The sequence below is a fragment of the Artibeus jamaicensis genome, unplaced genomic scaffold (genome assembly GCF_021234435.1).
Source record: "Artibeus jamaicensis isolate MK-2021 breed Jamaican fruit bat unplaced genomic scaffold, CSHL_Jam_final contig_585, whole genome shotgun sequence".
NCBI lineage: Eukaryota > Metazoa > Chordata > Mammalia > Chiroptera > Phyllostomidae > Artibeus > Artibeus jamaicensis.
This window is the reverse complement of record NW_026521894.1, coordinates 4,522,101-4,542,966: the sequence shown is the minus strand read 5'-3', so window position 1 is coordinate 4,542,966 and position 20,866 is coordinate 4,522,101. Positions and strand designations below refer to the sequence as shown.

General features: G+C 36.0%; 1 protein-coding gene across 2 annotated transcripts in view; it reads left to right on the top strand.

Moving 5' to 3' along the window:
• The first annotated feature begins 498 nt into the window (after positions 1-498).
• The window catches only part of SIK2 (salt inducible kinase 2), a 141,210-nt gene continuing 120,842 nt past the window's right edge, over positions 499-20,866 (top strand). Inside the window, exons 1-3 of one of the 2 annotated variants that reach the window (XM_037136166.2) lie at positions 499-780; positions 12,660-12,776; positions 18,261-18,324. In XM_037136166.2, coding sequence (XP_036992061.2) covers positions 646-780; positions 12,660-12,776; positions 18,261-18,324 — 316 coding nt within the window. In that variant the 5' untranslated portion in view covers positions 499-645. The remainder of the gene's footprint in view (positions 781-12,659; positions 12,777-18,260; positions 18,325-20,866) is intronic. The other variant, XM_037136165.2, reaches the window with a different exon arrangement.

Below are 20,866 nucleotides of genomic sequence, written 5' to 3'. Positions count from 1 at the left end.
CAGAATGATTCCTCGGAAATATCAAACAGTGAAGGGATTCATACAGAAACAAAGTGGAAAAGGGATACAAAGAAAGGAGCCTGTGAGCGAGCAACGCATTGCTCAGCCACAGTTCTCTGCCGGTGCCAAATTTAGGACTCCCTGTAGACACAGGTGAGAGGTTTTGGCGGGAAGTTCCAGGGGTTGGTCGGTGAACGCGGGAGCTGGGCACCGGTCGCTGCACCCATCCGCTCCGTCCACCAGGGCTCGCTCTTAGTCTTCAGCTGGGAGGCCGAGGTACTGGGAAGACCTGGGTCACCCCCGCCCGTGGTAGCGGCCAGCGGCAGGCTGAGCGTTGACACCCGGAGCCCGGAAGGAACGCGAAGTTCGGGCCCCGCCCGTCTTCCCTCGCTTCCTCCCTCCCGCCGCGACGTCGGCGCTGCTCCGGTCGCCATGGTGACCAATCTAGGCCCGGTCCCGCCCCCGCCCCCTGCCGCGGCCCCCTGACGTCGGTGCACGTCAGCAGCGGCGCGCGCCTGGCTGGGCCCTGCAGAGCTGGAGGGACGAAGCGGAGGAGCTTGCCCAGCGGCATTCGCCCGAGCTCCGGCGCGCTGCCCGCCCGCCAGCCCGCGCTCCAGTCCCCCGAGTCTAGCAGCGGGGCCCAGCATGGTCATGGCGGATGGCCCGAGGCACTTGCAGCGCGGGCCGGTCCGGGTGGGGTTCTACGACATCGAGGGCACGCTGGGCAAGGGCAACTTCGCGGTTGTGAAGCTGGGGCGGCACCGGATCACCAAGACGGAGGTGCGGCCCGGGGCCCGGCTGGAGCGTCCGAGGCGAGGGTTCGGGAGAGAAACTGGTTACCGAGAGGGGCGGCTGCAGCGGGGAGACCCGAGAGGCCGGGTCACTAGCTGAAGCGCGAGGGCCTGGGACTGTGAGGACCTAGGAGGTGCAGGAGATGGGTGAGCTTCGAGGGGGTTGGGGCCCGGTCATTTGGACCCGAGTGTCGTCGGATTGGAACCTCGACCAGCCGGGGCTTTGCCTTCCCTGCGCCACCCCCGGTGGCCACGCGGAATTTCGTCCAGAGCCTTCCACCCTGGCCGTGACCTGGTCTGTGGCCTCCGGTCGGGAGCCCAAGTTCCGCGTCTTCCCTGTATTCAGCTGGGGGTGGGGTAGGAGGGGAAGTCTCGGTGCTTCTGGGCTGCGCGGTGAGAGAAGTCGCCAGCCCCTTGGTGGGGACAGCCCGCGCTCGGACTCCGGAGATGGGGCATCGCGTGTTCCCCGTGACCTCAGCGCCCCCCACGGCCCCAGGAGGAAGGGACCCGCTTGCCTGAGAATGCGCGGACGGCCTCTGTCCATCTGCTCTCCCTCCTTTCGCCCCACAATATCTTCGATTTGGTGTTAGGCTAGCTTGATCTCGTGCCTGAGGCATTTTCATCTAACACTCCAGACAATGGAACTGGTTAAAATGGTCATCTATGCATTTGCACGGTTGGTGGGCTGGTCTTTCTTATCCTGGGTTGCCCCTTTACCAGGTGTGCCTTCTGGCTGTGAAGACGCGTTCCTTAATCCGCAGCGATCAGGGCTACTCTTAAAGCCCTCAACTGCTTCCCGACAGTTATTTCAGCATCCCCCCCTCTCCTTTGCCCATTCTAATGCACCGCATGTATTTTTTCTCACCAGTCTCGGTTCTTACCTACCCACCCCCAACCCTTTCCTTCCACTGCCTCGAGCTCCTCTCCTCAGGGTCTCTTTTAGACGTGCAAAATTAAATGCTTCAGAAAAAGCAGGAGAAACAAAACTATTATTTGGAATAAAACCTTGTGTTTTTTACGTACTCTATTCTGCGTCTTTGTAGTTCTGGAATTGCATTCTTTTTCAGTTTGTTTTTTCCAGCTTTCACCCTTTTCAGTTTTTCCTTATATTAATTTGGATGTGCTAAAGTTGGAATGTGGAATAACATAGGGCCTTTTTACTTTCCAGAAGAGTAGTGTATGGTGAAGGGCATTTTGAAGTTCGAGTGATTTTCATAGCTGTTTTTCTTACAAGTTTTGCTTAACTTTGTTTTGTGGAGTCCATTTTCAAAAAAGAAGGGGTGTGAAATTGTGGCATCTTCATTTTTTACTCTCCCTTACTGATCCTGAAGTAGTCCAAATAGAACATTTTTTAGCATAAGGACCAAAATCACAGGTTTTCTTCTCAACAAATGTCTCAGTGTTAGCAATTTAGATTGTTTGTAATGCTAAATAATGTGATATAATGAGACTATTTAACCTGATCCCAGCATTTTTTTAAATGAACAAATTGGTTCATTTTTTCCTCTTCCAAGGAACCATGGCCTAATGATACAACATTTCTTTCCCCTTAAATTATGTGAAAAAGAAGCCATTTTAATGTGTTTTTTATATGGGTCTTTGCTTAGTGACTGTCTAAGAGTCAGACAAGTTGCATGTTACAGAGAGCTCCCACAGAACTTTGGCGATATATATAAAATGGTTGAATCCAAACCTATCATTTTATAACATTTTTTCTCATCAGCTCTATCAGTATTAGTTAGCCAGATTTAATTAAGTCAGCTGTTACTTTTTAGGTGAAGTTTGGTAATATAGTATCTACTTAGGTACTGCTTAAGTGGGGTTAACAGTGTCTGACACTTGGTTGAGCTTGACAGTTCAAAAGATGTCCGTTTTAAACTGGTATTTCTTGTAGAGCTAGGGGGCACTGTGGAGTAGTATCGTGGTTTGGCTAGCAGATGGAGATCAACTTGTAATTGAAGGCACAGGTCAGATGATGAAAGCGCCCAGATCCTGATTGTATGTGTAGCATATGTGTTTAAAATCTTAAAAGCTAAATTTCTAGTCCACAGAGCCCATCTCCTTTGTGCTTTTCTAAAGGTTCCCATAAGATATAAAAATAAATGGAGGGGCCCTGGCCAGTGTGGCTCAGTTCGTTGAAGCGTCCGTCCTCCTGAAACCAAAAGGTTGCTAGTTGGATTCCCAGTCAGGGCACATACCTGGGTTGAGGGTTTGATCCCTGCATTGGGCACAGAAGGCAATCAATTGATTATTCTCTCTCTCTCATTGATATTTCTCTCTCTCTCCCTTCCTCTCTCTAAAGGCAGTTTTTTAAAAAAAGTCTTCAGGTGAGGATAAAAAATTTTTAAGTGTGCATTTAACATAGGTGAATGTGTTTGTGGTAATTTGGTGTGATTTGTAGGTATTAAAGTGGAAATATTAAAGGTGAGTGAAACTGCAAGGTAATTAAGGAAGAGAAAACTTCCTGTAGACTTCAAGTTTTATAAAGTTGCTGTGAACTTTTATGATAATTTGCACTTAGAATTGTTGAGCTAGGGCACAGATACAAGTGTTTCTTAAAGTATACTATTTGCTGTTAATGAGGGGTTTTTAAAATAAGTATTTGTTCATTCAGTGTATTTTTGTCTTTAATAAATACAACTACTTCAAATATAAATAAAATGGCTAGTGGAAACTTTCAAGTTTTTAAAGATTATTTTATGTTCTCATTGCTGAACACAGTACAGTAATTACAGTGAAAACAATGTGTAAAGAACAATATCAACAAAATACCATTCTATTACTGCTTATACAAGATTCTTCAATATAGTGTACTTTAACATCACTATGTTTGTGTGTTTTAAAACTTACAGGTCTTTTATTCCCAAATTTGCAACCAAGGAAAATTTTAGGGCTTAGGTTAAACATCAGTGTCATGAATAATTGCACGCTTTTATTTTTAATGGACTCTTCTGTATCTCTTGTTCTGTATCATTCAAAAATAATATTTTCTACAGAGTTTGGGAGATCCAAGACTGTTTGCCTTTTAGGAAAAATTAATTAGATAAAAGAGATGTTCATTTTGGTTTAATCTGTCAAATAGGTGAATATTAAGAAATATCAGTGTGTCATAATCTGAAGCAGTATTCTCATGTTAGACCTCTAAATTTTGCACACAAAAGGGAAGGCAGGTACTGGTAGAATCCAGCTTTCTAATATAATAATTCATAAAAGCTTTGTAATATTGGTTTGTGGTTTATGAATTAGAGTAGCTAATTTTATAAAATTAGCATAATGGGAAATGAATAAAAGCATTTAGACTGTTAAATTATTTTAGGCAATAGTGGTTGCTAGTTTGCTATACTATAAGTGTCCTTGAGTCGGGTTTTCTTTTATAGTACTATACTAGCAAAGAACATTTTCCTTTAATTATATGGCGAATTTTTTTTGTATGTTAAATAAAATTTCAAAGAAGTCATTTGTGCCCTTAAACTTTTTTGTTTTCTGACTATTAAAGAAATATAGTCAATGTAGAAAATATATAAAGTATAGTACACACACGAAAACTTACATGTATAATTTCTTCACCAATAGGAATAAATTGTCCTTAACATTACAGCATATTTCCCTCTAGTCACTTTTTAATGCATTTTCCCACAGATGTGATCATATAATTATACTTATATAAATTGTATCTCTTTTTCGACTTAAAGCTTGAGCATTTTGCTTATTATATGTAACTTCATAAAACATTTTGAATAGCTTCAGTGTTCTACCTTTCAGATGAATCCCATTTTATTTAACAGTTTCCTTATTATTGAACATTAGTTTCTAGTATTGACTTACAATAAATGTCAGTGAATCATTTTTGTGTATATAACTCTTTGTCTGCATTTTAAATTTTTTCAGGGAGGAGGAATTGGGGTTAAATTCCTAGAAGGAAAATTACCCAGTGAGAAAGTTACTTTTATATTAAAGGGCAAAATGTTTTTTTATCCAATTTATCATGTTTATTGAGAAATTTTTAAGTATAGATAAATGAAGAGAATCACCCATAACATCACTATGCAGAGATTAACTATCATTAGCTATTTTCAGACCTTTGACAGGTCGTTGGTATTTCCTCAATACCATGCCTCTGTGTTCCTTAGCTAAAGAACATGTAAACATGGTTCATGGAATCTTAAAGATACTTCACAGAGGTTCTGAAAATTACCTTATTGAAATGTCACCTAGGTGCTGGCTACTTACCTAGCCTTAAGAGAACGTGGAATGCAAAACTGATAGCAAGAACATTCCGAACACTGCTTTTGTTCACTGAAAAGCTTTCTGTTTGCATTTGGGGGCTTTTATATTTAGGCATCACTCTTTACTATCTTAAAATGTTAAGTACTTTCAAAGCTTTCTAAAGAAAGTATCAAAATTACATTTTGGGGGCAACAGTAGAAACAAGCGAAGGGTATGTTATGCCCTGATTGCAATATTTCTTGAAGAAGAGGACTTATTTTTTAATGTAATTGAATTTTATATTTTTACTTTAAATTTTGACTCCTCTTTGTAACCTTGCTACTAATCTTGTGCTGTGAAGTAGTCTAGATTTCTGTACTGTGTGCAACAGAAGGATTTGCTACCAAATAATTTACTTGCCAATACTTGTATCTAGGCCTGCTTATGATCTTTGTTGAACTAAAGGTTGTACTTATTCTGGAATACATATACTTTATTCAGAATCGTTTTTTAGGTTTCTTGGCACCCAGGCAAGTAATATTTGGCAAATTATTTTGTTCAAAGTGCTCTGTTCTTTTTAGAGGAGTTGGGGGAGTCAAACATGCAAAATAAGCGTTGTGTAAATGTTGGTATCTGTAGAAATTTTAAACTTTAACAGAGTTTAATGTGTTCTGGTTTTAATTCCACTGGGAATTTCTATCTCAGTAGCAGGCAATTAAGAAAACATTTTTTTGGAAATACTGAAACTGGCCTGGGTTCATGAATTCACATGATGACCTTTGATTTATGACCCACTACTGATAGAATCATTTCCTTGGAGCCAAATGGATTCCAGAAATTCATTATTTTTCTTTGCTCTTTAATGTACTTAGTACCTCTTCGACATTCCACCTCCATATTTTTCATATGTTATTTATGTGAAAGTGCCTTTAAACAGAACATTTGTGGAGAATGCATTTTCACCCTTCAAAGAGAAACAGCAAGTGTATCCAGTTTGAGATTATTAAATGAATGAATACAATTACATTTGAGAGTGTCATCAGAAAATATGTGTTTTAAAAAACATTTTTAAATGCTTTAAACAGGTTAGGAGATGAATCTTGGATGAATTAAACTACAAAATGATGCTAAAAAAGTAAACATTCTTCATTCTACCATCTAGACCAAGAAATAATTCAGTCCAAAGCATGGTTAAATACTATCCTTGTATATAACTATCTGTATTATAGTTATCAATTTCCTGCTATTGAACATTTAGATTACTTCTCTTGTTTCTCTTTCAAAAATAATATTTCAGAGGGCATTCTTGTATATACATGTTTGTGTATCTATCTTATTATTTTCTCAGGGTATTACCATAGTAATGGAAATTCTAGGTCAAGAAGTATGTGCTGCCCTGACTTGTGTCGCTCAGTGGGTTGGACCTTGTCCTGCAAACTGAGATGTCTTTGGTTTGACTCCAGTCTGGGCTCGTGCCTGGGTTGCAGGCCAGGTCCCCTGGTTGGGGGTCTGAGAGGCAGCTAATCAATGTTTCTCTGGCACATCTGTTTTTTTCCCTCTCTTTCTCCCTCTGCTTTAAAATAATCTCCTCCTGCTCTCTCAATCAATCAGTGGATCAATGTATGTATGTCCTTACATCCATATTTATGGCATGACATCCCAAATTATCCTCCAAAAAGAGAGTACTTATTAATTTTCACCAGGAGGAATGCATATTTTCCAATAATATGATTTTTAAATATTTTCTAGTTTGATGGAATAAAATAATATATTCTAATTTGCATTTCTTTGATTATTTTGATTACACAGTTTCATGTGATAATTACATTTCTTTTGTGAATTGCTTGTTTGTTCTTCGGCCCTTGTATTTTTTAATCCTTCCCTAAGGATATATTTACTGATTTTTAGAGAGAGGGGAAAGGATGGGGAGAGAAACATTGATGTAAAAGAAACATTGATTGGTCACCTCCCATACCCACCCCGACCTGGGGTTGGAAGCAGTGGTGTAGGTATATGCCCTGACCAGGGATCAGCCTGCAACCTTTTGGTGCACAGAACAGTGCTCCAACCAGCTGAGCCACCAGCCAGGGCTGGCCCATTTTTTAACTGAGTTGTCCTTTTTGTAGATTTGTCTAAATAATTTTCAAGGTAGGAGATTATTTATACTCATTTCTTTTATAGGCTTAAAATTCTCAGTTCAATTTTCATGCATATAAAAGTATGCTAACATTTACCTTTACTCCAATTGGTGTCACTTACCACTATAATAATCACATTAAATCTTAATGAGGGTTTGTTTTATTATATAAATTTGTAAAAATCAAATTTTAAATTGGAAAAAGTCTAATTTATTTATTTTTGAAGGGTAGGTAATTAGAGAACTCCATGTCATTTTTACTACTGACTTTTACTCCTTTCAGAAACCCTTTCATTGTAGACTGCTCAATCACATTCACTTTTCAATCAAATGTTCTGATTCCCCACATGATTTGACATACACATTTTAAAAGTGTGTTTATTTTTTAACTACAAAAATCTAATTGTATGGTAAGGATAAGTCTACTTGGTACTTCAGAGGGACAGTGTAGAATTAGTAGTAAATAACACAAGCAGATGTTACCTGAGAGAGCAAACATGTTAATCCCTTCTGATTGGTTACTAGAAGAATAGCTCTTATTGAGTAACTTCCTTATATAGTTCCTCAAAACCACTTTTGTATGTGTGGTTTCTTTAAGATTAGTATTTCTTTAATGAGAAGTGAAATAATTGTTTCTACGGTACTTCAAAAAGGGTAATATTACCATTCAATTATGTTTTGAAAAATGAAAATATTCTTTTTATCTACCACGTTACCACTATTTGATTTCTGCTTTTACATTTAATCCTTGGTCTTCTGTACAAATTTGTATTTTACATAGTTGTTTTTTACTTAACATTATTGAAAACATTTCCATGTAGTCTTAACTAATATTTAAATCTTATACCTATTTAATAGATAATTCAGAAAATATGAAAATGACTAATATTTCACAGATGGAGAAATTAGCATATTTGATAAATATAATAACTCCATTTTCTTTTCCTTTTTCTCATTAGAAAAGTATTCATGCTCATTGAAGAAAAATGCACAGAAAACTATAATACAAAAATATATAAGAATTTCACCCACTGATAACATTTTATTATATTTATATCTAGTTTTTTTCTGGTCTTTTTTCTTGTGTTAAGACTGTGTTGATATCCTATTTTTAATTTAACATTTTAGTGTAAGCATTTTTTCCATATTATTAAAAGAAACCATTTTAATAGCTGTATTGTCATAAACTTAACATAATTTATGTAACTATTCCCCAGTTACTGTTTCCATTTTTAGTGTTATAGATAAAACTATTGAATATATTTTCATAAAAGTTATTATTTTACATTATAATATTCAAATAATTTGAAATATTATATTTCCAATATTTTCAAATAATTATCAGTCTACGGCCATACCACCCTTAATGTGCCTGATCTCGTCGAATAATTATCAGAAGTAGAATCCTTAGGTTAAATGGGATGGGTGATTTTTAAGGTTCTTGGTATTATCAAGTTGCCTTCCAGAAAAATTATAATCTATTTTATATAACTAGCAGCAACACATAAAAGTGACACATCCTGTTGATCCTTAGCTCACAAGGGTGTTTAGTTTTAAATGTTTGTAAATACTGTAAGTGAAAATAGCATCTTTTGAGATATAATTGACATATTAGGTATTTTCTTTTTAATTCACATTTTCCTGTTTCTGAGGTTACAGTAGTCAGTGTTGCTACTTTACATGGGATTTAGTTTGATAGCATTCATTTTATCCAGTATGCCCTCCAAATTTGCATAGGAAACCTTTCTTTTGAACCTCACAGAAGTAATATTAATTTTTCTATCTCCAGTAAATTCACTGAAGGTTATTTTAAAGGTAATGCATGGATAATTGGGATTTAGAAAGTTGAGTGATTTAGATGAACAACAACAAAAAATGGGTTCTTCAGTTTACAGAGTCCCTTGCTTGACTTTGTTACTACCGTGCAGATTTTGTCTTACGAACTCTGTTTGGAATTAAGAGATGCCCCACAAATCTTAAGTTCATGGTTAACTTCAAAGTGAACTATTGGAACACAATTCTTTTGTCAGTTGGGACTTTTGTACCCCATTGAGGAAATCCCAAAATGCAGAACTTGTTGATGGAATTTGTTTTCTGAAACGTGTTCTGTTTGTTCTCACAAATCTATTAAGTTCCTTCAGGGTAAGAATTAGATCTCATTTTTGTATCCCAGGCATAGTCCTGTTAACACAACAGGTGTTCAGTAAATGTTTGAATGATTGCCTCTTTCAATAGTGAAAAAATTGGACTTGAAGTTAGAAGGCCTGCAGTTTTTCCCATTAATTCACTTCAGCTTTACGACCTTTGTAAATTACATAGTATCTTTGAAACTCAGTTTCATCAATTCATGGGTGTACTGCTTGTTACATTTACTCTACAAAGTTGAGAAATAAATGAGATAAATTTTGTTAAAATATGCTAAAGCATTTCAGTAAATAGTGATGAGCAATTGTGAAGGTCATCATCATCATCATTATCATATGTCTGACAAGTACTTGTTAAAGAGTCCCATGGTTAAGAAATTACCTGGAAGAGTATTGGCAGGGACTGCTAGCTGATCACCCAAAATCTATTGTTTCCTGTTCTTCCTGGATCTACAACTGGACGGTTTCTTGGCCCCTCTGGCATTTAGGTGTGGTCATGTGACTAAGTTCTTATTAACAGAGTAAACAATGTGCCATAAAAACCTCTATTGAGGAGTCCTCCAAATTTTCAGTTTTTCTGGAATGGAGACAACCTTCAGGTTAACTCTGGAAGCCACCTGTTAAAGGCAGTAGGCCTCCTTGAATCTTGTGTGCCTTCATGGAGGAGGGCCACTTACTAACTTTTTACATATCCAGTTTTGCTCCCTGAGCAAGAAATAAACTATTGTATCTGAATCATTACTTTTGGAAACTTAATCCTACTATTATAAGCAAGGAGCATGCTAACATATGCTTTATTTTTTCTTTAGTGCTTTACCTTTTCCTAATCTTATAGCAGCCTTACAACAAGGGTAACATGATAAAAATATAAATATTTAGACTTGTGGTCTCTATATATGCAGTCTGTGACCTAAGGTAAAATTGAGAAGAGAATTATGTTTTGTCATTTGAGGGTTTTTTTTGGCTAAGCAAAGCTAAATGAGGTTTATAACTTGTTAAAGTTTAATTAGATAATTGATATGTTTTTCACTTTTTTATTATTTGAAGGCAAGGTTCCAAAAGCATATAAAAGAGGAGCTATCCCTTGGTAATACCTTGCTTTAATTGGTTTTTAATATCCAGACTTTTTCTTCAACATTAAACATGATACTCAATATTTTATTATATATAATTCAAATTTTATTAATGACAGTAATCATGCTGCAATTTTAAAAACCATGATTCTTTTCACTCCGATCCTTTTTCTATCTATTAGATGGTTGTGACCCATTTTGTTTTTAAAGTTTTTTGGTGGAGAGGGTTACTGGTGTCTGGATGCACTCCAGAGATTGTAGGGTAGCACATTTTCCTGTAGATACACCCATGAGGAGTTTCCTAAAGAATATCGAGGAGATTCAAGTATACACTTATCTTTTTATCTGCCGCCTTTTACCCATAGTAAGTGAAAATACTGTGCTCAGTTGACAATGGCTGCTCATTTCTAGCAAAGTTTAGTGCTTTTTACTTTCTAGAATATTTTGATTACAGAAGCAAAATACTAACAGACATAATCAAAACAGCCACCATAAGGCCCATGTACTTTACTGCCTAGCAGAGAAGCTATGCCCTTTCTTCTTAGGCAAAATTCTAATTTTATCCGTTACATTTAGTAATCTGATTTCTTCAGGAACTTGAGTTCTACTGTAGGTTGCAGTTAATTCAGTCAGGAAACAAGCTGTGACAGCAAATTAGAAATAGAAAAAAGTAAGAAATAAACCTCACAGTAGAGATAATAGCCAAGGACAGAGTAGCCATAAGGAAAGAATTAAAAACTAATTGTATTGCATTGGCCATAAAATGGCTCTAGTAACACTTAGTTGTCTTTAACTTCATTCAAAAACAATTTTGTTAGATTGTATTGTGACAACTGTCATATCAGCATGAATTTTTTTAAAAACTTCAAAATGGGTGAATTTTTGTATAGCCTTTTAAACATTAAAGATGGATGAAAATAAGCAACGTTTTTGGCATATTATGCTTTATTATTTCAAGAAAGGTAAAAACAACTGGAATGCAAAGAAGAGCTTTGTGCAGTATATGGAGAAGGTGTTATGACTGATGGAATGTGTCAAAAGTGGTTTGTGAAATTTCATACTGGAGATTTCTCACTGGACAATGCTCCATGGTCAGGTAGACCAGTTGAAGTTGATAGCAGTCAAATCAAGACATTGGTTGAGAATAATCAACATTATACCACAGAGGAGATAGCTAACATATTCAGAATATCCAAATCAATAAAGTTACTGATGAAAATGAAAAACATGTTTTTTATGGAAAAAAACATATGGAGTTTTTGGCCAACCTAATATAAACAGGAGTCTGAGGGAATTGAGAAGCTGAGCTCTATTTTCTTGGATACTTTTTAAGAATCTTGAGCTATTATAGCATGTACAGTAATTGATATTTAAAATTACCCTGAAACAACATGAAATTGAACTATGTTCAGGACACATATATAGAATATGAAGTACATTTGACAGACTATAATTAAATTTGGGTGTTGTCTAATTATTTAAAACTTTTATTTAAATCAGATGGTTTATTTTTCAATCAACTATCTAGTAATTTTAAAAAATTAGGTTTTGTTGGTTGCATGAAAGAAAATTACATGATTGTTTTGATTACCTAGTTACCTTCAAGTGCAGTTCCTTCCAGTCATTAACCCTGGAGTGGTTTGAGTTCCAGTCTAGGTAGGACAGGCAGAGGCCACATTTTTAAGAACGAGAGTCCTTCAAGGAAGTCAAAATTTAGTATAATTCCTAATGTTTGAGTTTTTGCACTTTGATTTTGAAAACAAAATTTAATCCAATTGGTATCTTTTCATGCAGATAGATTTTGATACTTGCATCTACATCTCATAGTTAGCTTTTTACCAGGAAGATAGTTCTGTGTTCTTTGGCACCTATCACTTGCTTTTCTGGAAAAATTTTATTCTATTACAATAGAACCTGTCCTCTACTTGGCTGATCATTTCTTTATAGGTACTTTGCAGTGGGATAACTAGTTGAAACTGCTGAGATTTTATTTCTTTAATACGTAAATGGAGTAAAAAAGCATTGCATTGGTATTGAAAGAGGAATGTGTTTTATTACAGTAACTTTGCAGGGTTATTCTTCATAGCACACTGAAGACACTCCCAAACAAAATCTACCACCGTATCTTACACATGGCAGATGTTTAAGAAATATTTGTTGACTGAATGAATGAGCATTGAATTTAAACTAACTGTCATCATTATAGGAACCTATAGGCAAAGTCTCAGGTGTCATTTATTTAAAACTTTCTAACTAGAAAATGTTAACCATTATATATTAATTGTATTTATTTGTGTGTGGGTTGCAGGTGGCGATAAAAATTATAGATAAATCTCAGCTGGATGCAGTGAACCTTGAGAAAATCTACCGAGAAGTACAGATAATGAAAATGTTAGACCATCCTCACATAATCAAACTTTATCAGGTACGCTTTAGCCTTACAGCTTTCCATGCTTCTCACATTCATTTCTCTATTTTGCGTCATCACTTCTTTCTTTTATGTTAGTTTTTTCAATGTTTTAAAAAAGGATAATGTCATGCTTTTATTAAGCTGAGTACACTCCTCTTTTATATATTTAAATTAAAAATTAGGACACTAAAAACTACCAGTAGCTTAATTTTGTCTCTTAGACTGTAAGTTGATTATTTTAAAAGTTGATAGTTGTGTATTTGTCATACTGTGCTTAAACCTGCTGGGTTCGGGTGTGGAACCATTAATGAGGACATGGGAGTTTTACTTACTCAAAAAATATGCTGTTATTGTTTTAGGAAATACAAAGGCCAAAATGGTATGTTACTTAATGACATTCTGTAATAACTGGAGCCAAATCTTATTTTGTTTGGGTTGTTTTATCAAGTAAAGTAAATGGGCCATTTGTTAAAAAGTAACTTTATTAATATATAATTTTGTAAAATGAAACTGTACCCATTTTAAGTGTAAGTCATTTTTTAATTTTTATTTTATTTATTTATTTATTAGATTTTACTTATTTATGTCTAGAGGGGAAGGGAAAGAGAGAAGGAGAGAAACATCAATGTATGGTTGCCTTTCTTGCGTCCCCTGCTGGGAACTGGCCTGCAGGGGACCAGCCTGCAGCCCAGGCGTGTGCCCTGACTGGGAATTGAACTGCGATTGTCTGGTTCGCAGGCCTGCGCTCAATCCACTGACCTACACCAGCCAGGGCTTTTTAAGTCATTTTTTTATAAGGAAGATTTTCTCAGATTTTAAAAAGTATTTCATGTTCAGGAATAGTAATACAATACCAAACATTTATAATATTTTTATTCATTAATATGTAGAATTTTTTATATTGGTACACTAGTTTTAAACTAAAATATTACAGTATGCTAGCCTATGATTTTAATCTCCCGAGAATGATGTATTCATCTGGTGGTATAATGAGTTCAGCCTGTCCTGGTTGCTGAGTGCTGATTATTCATTTGGGGGGATTTTCCAAGCTGATTAACACCCTGTTAGAAGCTCAGAATCAGCAGTTGTAGGTGTATGTACAGCACAGAAGTGGGCTTACAAGTCAGGGCACTTTTTCCCCTCTCAGGTACCTGGTACTGTCACACCACTGTGTGCACTGAAATGGGTTAGTGTAATGGTGCACTGGGGTTCAAGGAAATATTAGAACTTCTAATTATGTTTATCTCTTAATTTGTCTTCTTGTGTGTATTTTCTTACTGTATTTCTTCCATTACCATTTAGTGCCCTCACACCCTCCTCCCCTGCACAGTCAGCACATTATTGTCCGTGTGCATGAGTCCTTTTCCCTTTTTGCTCATTTGTAATGTACAAAATATATTTATACAGTGGCCCAAGTATGTAATTTGTGTCTCTTTATGTATATATTCATAAATACATATGTATCTGTGTATATATACACATGCATGCATATGTACATACATATCTATATTTCCCTAAACAACTTTTTATTGATAGAAATTTGCAATTAAAAAGGTGTGGGGACCATTAGCATTACCACTAGCTAAAAATGAGACACTGTGATTCAAAACAATTCCTGAAACTCTGAAACTATACAGGACCTCTTAGGTCCAATGTATACTACAGTATTTCTCCCTTTAAGCTTTTTTTTTCTTTTAATTTCTAAAGAGGATACTTACAAGAAAATTATCACATTCCTGGAAGTCCTTGATGAACCATAAGACAAATTGAGGTTAAAACATCTAGGGCTGCACATGATAATTCTGTGTTTATTTGAACTAAATAATCAACTTAACTGATTTACTGTTTGATTTGTTTAGACACAAATTGTAGGTGGCTCTTAGTTTTTTGGTCTGATAGGCAATAGTCCTACACCTACATGTTAGAGAAAATTCGTTTCAGCCTTTCAGTAGGTAGCAGTTCAGTTTTATGCTATTAGTGTGTACCAGTACATACGGCAGTAGTGTTACAGAGAAGCAACCTAAAACTCACTCTTTTTGAATCTATAAATTCATTTCCTTTCACTTCAGTTTAGTTTGGAAAATCAAGTTTATGACAATAACAGACTTCTTTTCTCAACCTAGAAAAACTATTTAAATAACAGTGTATATAGTAGTGGAGTTAACGAAGCTTTTGAATGATGTTTTAAAATAATAATACTGTGTGACAATATTAAACTATAGTAGGAGGACTGTCACATTGTGCCAGATTAAGTGGGCTCTAGGCCAGATAAACTGAGCTGTGTTTTATTATCCTTTTCTTTTTTATTATTTTTATTATTTTAATTTATTTAATTATTGTTCAAGTACAGTTTTCTGTTTTTTACTCCCATCCCAGCCCACCCTCCCAGTGCTCTCCACCTCCCTCCCATTTCCACCCTCCTTAGTTGTTGTCCGTGTGTCCTTTATACTAGTTCCTGTAAATCCTTCCCCTTTTCCCCTGAAATTCCCTCCCCTCTCCCCTCTTGTCCCCTTGTTCTCTATTTCAGTGTCTTTGTTTTTATTTTGCTTGCTTGTTTGTTTTGTTGTTTAGCTTCCTGTTAGAGGTGAGATCATATGGTATTTGTCTTTTAACACCTGGCTTATTTCACTCAGCATAATGTTTTCCAGTTTCATCCATGTTGTTGCAAAGGGTAGGAGCTCCTTCTTTCTTACTGATGCATAGAATTCCACTGTGTATATGTACCACAATTTTTTGATCCATTCATTTACTGACGGCACCTAGGTTGCCTCCAGCTCTTGGCTATTGTAAATTGTGCTGCTATGAATATTGGGGTGCATAGGCTCTTTTGGATTGGTGTTTTAGGGTTCTTAGGATATAATCCCAACACTGGAATTGCTGGATCAAAAGGCAGGTCCATTTTTAGTTTTCTGAGAAAATTCCATACTGTTTTCCACAGTGGTTGTACCAGTCTGCAGTCCCACCAACAATGCATTAGGGTCCCCTCTTCTCCACAACACTTGTTTGTTGCTTTATTTATGATGGCCATTCTGACTGGTGTAAAGTGGCATCTCATTGTGGTTTTAATTTGCATCTCTCTGATAGCTAGTGATATTGAGCATCTTTTGATGTGTCTCTGGATCCTCTGTATGTCCTCCTTGGAGAAGTGTCTGTTCAAGTCCTTTTCCCATTTTTTAATTCGGTTATTTGTCTTCTTAGAGTGGAGTCGTGTGAGTTCTTTGTATATTTTGGAGATCAAACTCTTATCGGAGGTATCATTGGCAAATATGTTTTCCCATACAGTTGGATCTCCTTTTATTTTAATACTGTTTTCTTTAGCTATACAAAAGCTTTTAATTTTGATGAGATCCCATTTGTTTATTCTTTCCTTTATGTCCCTTGCTTTGGGGGACATCTCAGTAAAAAAGCCGCAGTGTGAAATATCTGAGATTTTCTTGCCAATGTTCTCCTCTAGGACTTTAATGGTGTCACAGCTTATATTTAAGTCTTTTATCCACCTCGAATTAATTTTTGTGTATGGTGTAAGTTGGTGCTCGAGTTTCATTTTTTTGCACATAGCCGTCCAGTTGTCCCAATACCATTTGTTGAAGAGGCTGTTATTAGTCCATTTTATGTTGCTGCCCCCTTTGTCGAATCTTAATTGCCCATAGAGATTTGGGTTTATTTCTGGGCTCTCTGTTCTGTTCCATTGGTCTGTGTGCCTGTTTTTATGCCAGTACCAGGCTGTTTTGATTACGGTGGCCTTGTAATACAGTTTGGTATCAAGTATTGTGATCCCTCCTACCTTGTTCTTCTTTCTCAAAATTGTAGCTGCTATTCAGGGTTGCTTATGGCTCCATATAAATTTTTGAAGTGTTTGTTGTATGTCTGTGAAGTATGTCATTTTACTTTAATAGGTACTGCATTGAATCTGTAAATTGCTTTAAGCAGTATGGACATTTTGATGATGTTAATTCTTCCAATCCATGAACATGGTATATGTTTCTATTCATTTGTATCTTCCTTGATTTTTTTCTTCAGTGTTGTAGTTTTCTGAATACAGGTCTTTTTATGTCTTTGGTTAGGGATTATTCCTAGGTATTTTATTTTTCTTTTTGCTATATCAAATGGGATTTTTTCTTGATTTCTGCTTCTACTGTTTCATTGTTGGTATACAAAAATGCCTTTGATTTCTGGATATTGACCTTTGTATCCTACTGTTATGTCAAATTCATTTATTAGGTTGAGCAGTTTTGGGGTAGGGTCTATAGGATTTTCCATGTACACTATCATGTCATCTGCAGACAGTGACACTTTTGTTTCCTTTTTTCCTGTTTGGATGCCTTTTATTTTATTTTCTTGTCTGATCACTGTGGCTAAAACTTCCAATACTGTATTGAATAGAAGTGGTAAAATTGGACAAGCTTGTCTTGTTCCTGATCTTAGTGGAAAAGATTTTAGTTTTTGCCTGTTGAGTATGATGTTGGCGGTAGGTCTCTCATATATGGCCTTTATTATGTTGAATGCTCCCTCTATTCCCACTTTGCTGAGTGTTTTTATCATAAGTGGGTGTCGTACCTTATCAAAAGCTTTTTCCACATTTATTGATATGATCATGTGGTTTTTGTCTTTTCTTTTGTTTATGTGATGTATTACATTTACTGATTTGCGAATGTTGAACCATCCTTGCATCCCTGGGATGAATCCCACTTGGTCATGGTGAATGATCTTTTTAATGTATTGTTGGATGCAGTTTGCCAATATTGTGTTGAGGATTTTAGCATCTATGTTCATCAGTGATATTGGCCTGAAGTTTTCTTTCTTTGTTGTATCTTTATCTGGTTTGGGGATTAGGATGATGCTGGCTTCATAAAAAGAGTTTGGAATTCTTTCATCATTTTGGATTTTTTGGAATAGCCTGTGAAGAATAGGGGTTAGCTCTTCCTTAAATGCTTTGTAGAATTCTCCTGTGAAACCCTCTGGTCCAGGGCTTTTGTGCTTAGGCCGGTTTTTGATTACTGCTTCAATTTCATTTGCTGTTATCAGTCTATTCAGGCTTTCTGCTTTTATTATCCTTTTCTTGATTGCAGTTTGCCTTGTAACACAGGGCTAGAAAAGTTAGGGAGGAAGTGGTAAAAAGTTGATCTTCACAACTCCTGTGACCTGTATTAGTATTTTTCAAACTTGAATGTGCATGATAATCACCTGGGGATTTTGTTAATATGTAAATTCTGTGTCAGTAGCTCTGGGGTGGAGACTGAAACCATACATCTCTGACAAGCACCTGAACAGTGCCACTGCCGCTGCTGCCGGTCAGTAGACACCCTTGGAAGAGCAAGGCTCTGGATTTTTCACAAAGTATTAGCATCAGGATATTGTGGCATGTAAACTTGGCTGGCATCTGAATTTTTCATAACTTTGACACTTTTATTAGTAGTTTTAAGCTAAGTAACTCTATAGAATATTGTGGTGATTTGCAATTCTTTCCTATCAGACTAATGTGGAATTATTTATTAATAGGTGATGGAGACCAAAAACATGTTGTACCTTGTGACAGAATATGCCAAAAATGGAGAAATTTTTGGTAAGTACTTTTCCCTAATTTTTTAAAATTTGAAAATGTCACTAATCTTCATGAATGGAGTATTTTCTATTCTCCCTTTTTAAGAGTTGGTAACATGAATTAGACATTTTGTAAGCATTAGAATATAATAAAATAACCAGTAAGCTAAAAATATAATATATAATTTATTCTCTTATATTTATGATATTGAAGGTACTGCTTAATATTCTCATCTGTGTTAAGGAGATTGGAGAATCGAATGTAGGGAGAAACTTTGATTCATATTGCAAAGGTCTTCCCTTTTATCGTCCTCTTCACCCTCCTTTTTGACAACTATTTATTTAGCTCTTACTGTATCCCAGGCATTGTAGTAGGTATAAAGGATATAGTGAAAATCTAAGTGACACAATCCCTGCCATCATGGATTTTAAACAGTGTAGTAAGCCCTTAACTCCAGCTGTAAGATCTTGGCCAAGTTACTGTACTTTTCTGGGACTCTGTTCTTTTACCTTTAATAATTTATTTGAGTAATTGGTTTCTGTGATCCATTATTATCCTTAAAAATTATGAATATTTTGTGGCCCTGGCTGGTGTAGCTCAGTGGATTAAGCACCGACCTGCGAACCAAAGGATCGCAGTTCAATTCCCACTCAGGGCACATGCCTGGGTTGCAGGCCAGGTCCCAGCGGGGGACACACGAGAGGCAACCATACATTGATATTTCTCTCCCTCTTTCCTTCCCTTCCCCTCTAAAGATAAATAAATAAAGTCTTTTTTAAAATTATGAATATTTTATTTTAGCTCATCTGTTTTATTTTTATTCTGTGGAGCCAAAAGAGTATAGGTAGTCTAAATATTTTTGGTTTTTAACCTAAATTTAAGTCCAGAATTTTTTTTTAAACAGCTTTATAAATTGCACATATTTTAAGGTATACAGTTTGATAAGTTTTATGTGTGTGAAAGAAACCATAACCCCAATCAAGATATCCATCACTCTCAAAAGCTTTTGTGTGCCCTTTGTAATCTGTCTTGCCTGCCTCACCATCAGGCCATCACTGACCTGTTTTCTGACCCAGTAGTTTAGTTTGTGCCTTCTAGAGTTCTACGTAAATGTAATCATACAGTGTGTGCTCTTATGTCTGGCTTCTTTCTCCCAGTATAATTATTTTAGGATTCATTTATTTTATTGTGTGTATCAACATGTCATTTCTTTCTATTATTAGTAGATCCTATTTTATTAATATACCCCAATTTGCTTATTCATTCATGTGTTGATAGACATTGGGGTTGGTTTCAGTTTTTGGCTATTAACATGTCAATTGCAATGAATATCCATATATAGGTGTCTAACTTATAGTCTACCTTCCAGTAATATTCAGCACTTCACATATGAGAACCTTGTAATAATATACTTCTATTTTACCTTTCCTTGTCATACTTTTTCGCATATGTATTTTATAAAGTATAGTGTTGTTACTTTTGTTTAAAAAGTGAATTATGTTTTAAAGAGATTTTAATATTTTTTTAATCTTATCTATTTAGCAGTGGAGATATCATTGCCACATCTCTATATTCCTTTGTGTAGATACATTCTTTTCATTTGGTTTTATTTTCCTTTTGTTTGAAGGATTTTATTTTTTACCATTTCTTGAGTACAGGTCTGTTGGTGATGAAATCTTTCAGCTTTTATATGTCTAAAATAATCTTATTTTGTCTATTTTTGAAACATTATACTGGGTATATATTTGTAGGTTGACTTTTTTTCTTCAGTACTTAAAAGCTGCTGCTCCACTGTCTTCTCATTTGCATTATTTCTGACAAGAAATCTGCTGTCATCTTTTTATCCCTCTGTATGTCCCTTCTCTGGCTACTTTTAAAATGTCCTGCTTATCACTGATTTTAACAATTTGATTACAATGTGCCTTTGTGTGCTTTTCTTCACAATTCTTATGTTTGGTGTTCACTGAACTTGGATTTATGAATACACAGTTTCTATCAAATTCAGAAATTTTTTAGCCATTATATTCTTAACTGATTTTTCTGGCTCACCCCTCTTCTTCAGAGACCCTAATTATACACACATTAGGCTACTTGAAATTGTCCCACAGCTCACTGATGCACTTTTCTATTTTAAAAATTTCTATTTCTCTTTATTTTTTTTTTGATAGCTGCTATTTCTGTCTTAAATTTACAAATCTTTTCTTCTACAATGCCTAATCTGCCATTATTTTCATCCAGTTTGTTTTTCATTTAGACATTGTCATTTTCAGCCCTATAAACTTGACTAGGGCCTTTTTTTTTTAACATCTACATTTTTAGTTGGCTTTTTGAACATAGGGAATATAGTTATGTATTAATTTAATGTCCATGTCTCCTAATTCTGGCATCTCTATCAGTTTTGGATCAGTTTTAAATGATTGATATTTCTCCTAAGTTTTGGTTATATTTTCTCACTTTTTTACATGCCTGATACCTGCTAGTAGTCTTTGACTGGATGGCAGACATTGTCAGTTTTACCTTATTGGTTACCATGCGTTTTTGTATTTCTGTAATGCATCTTGAC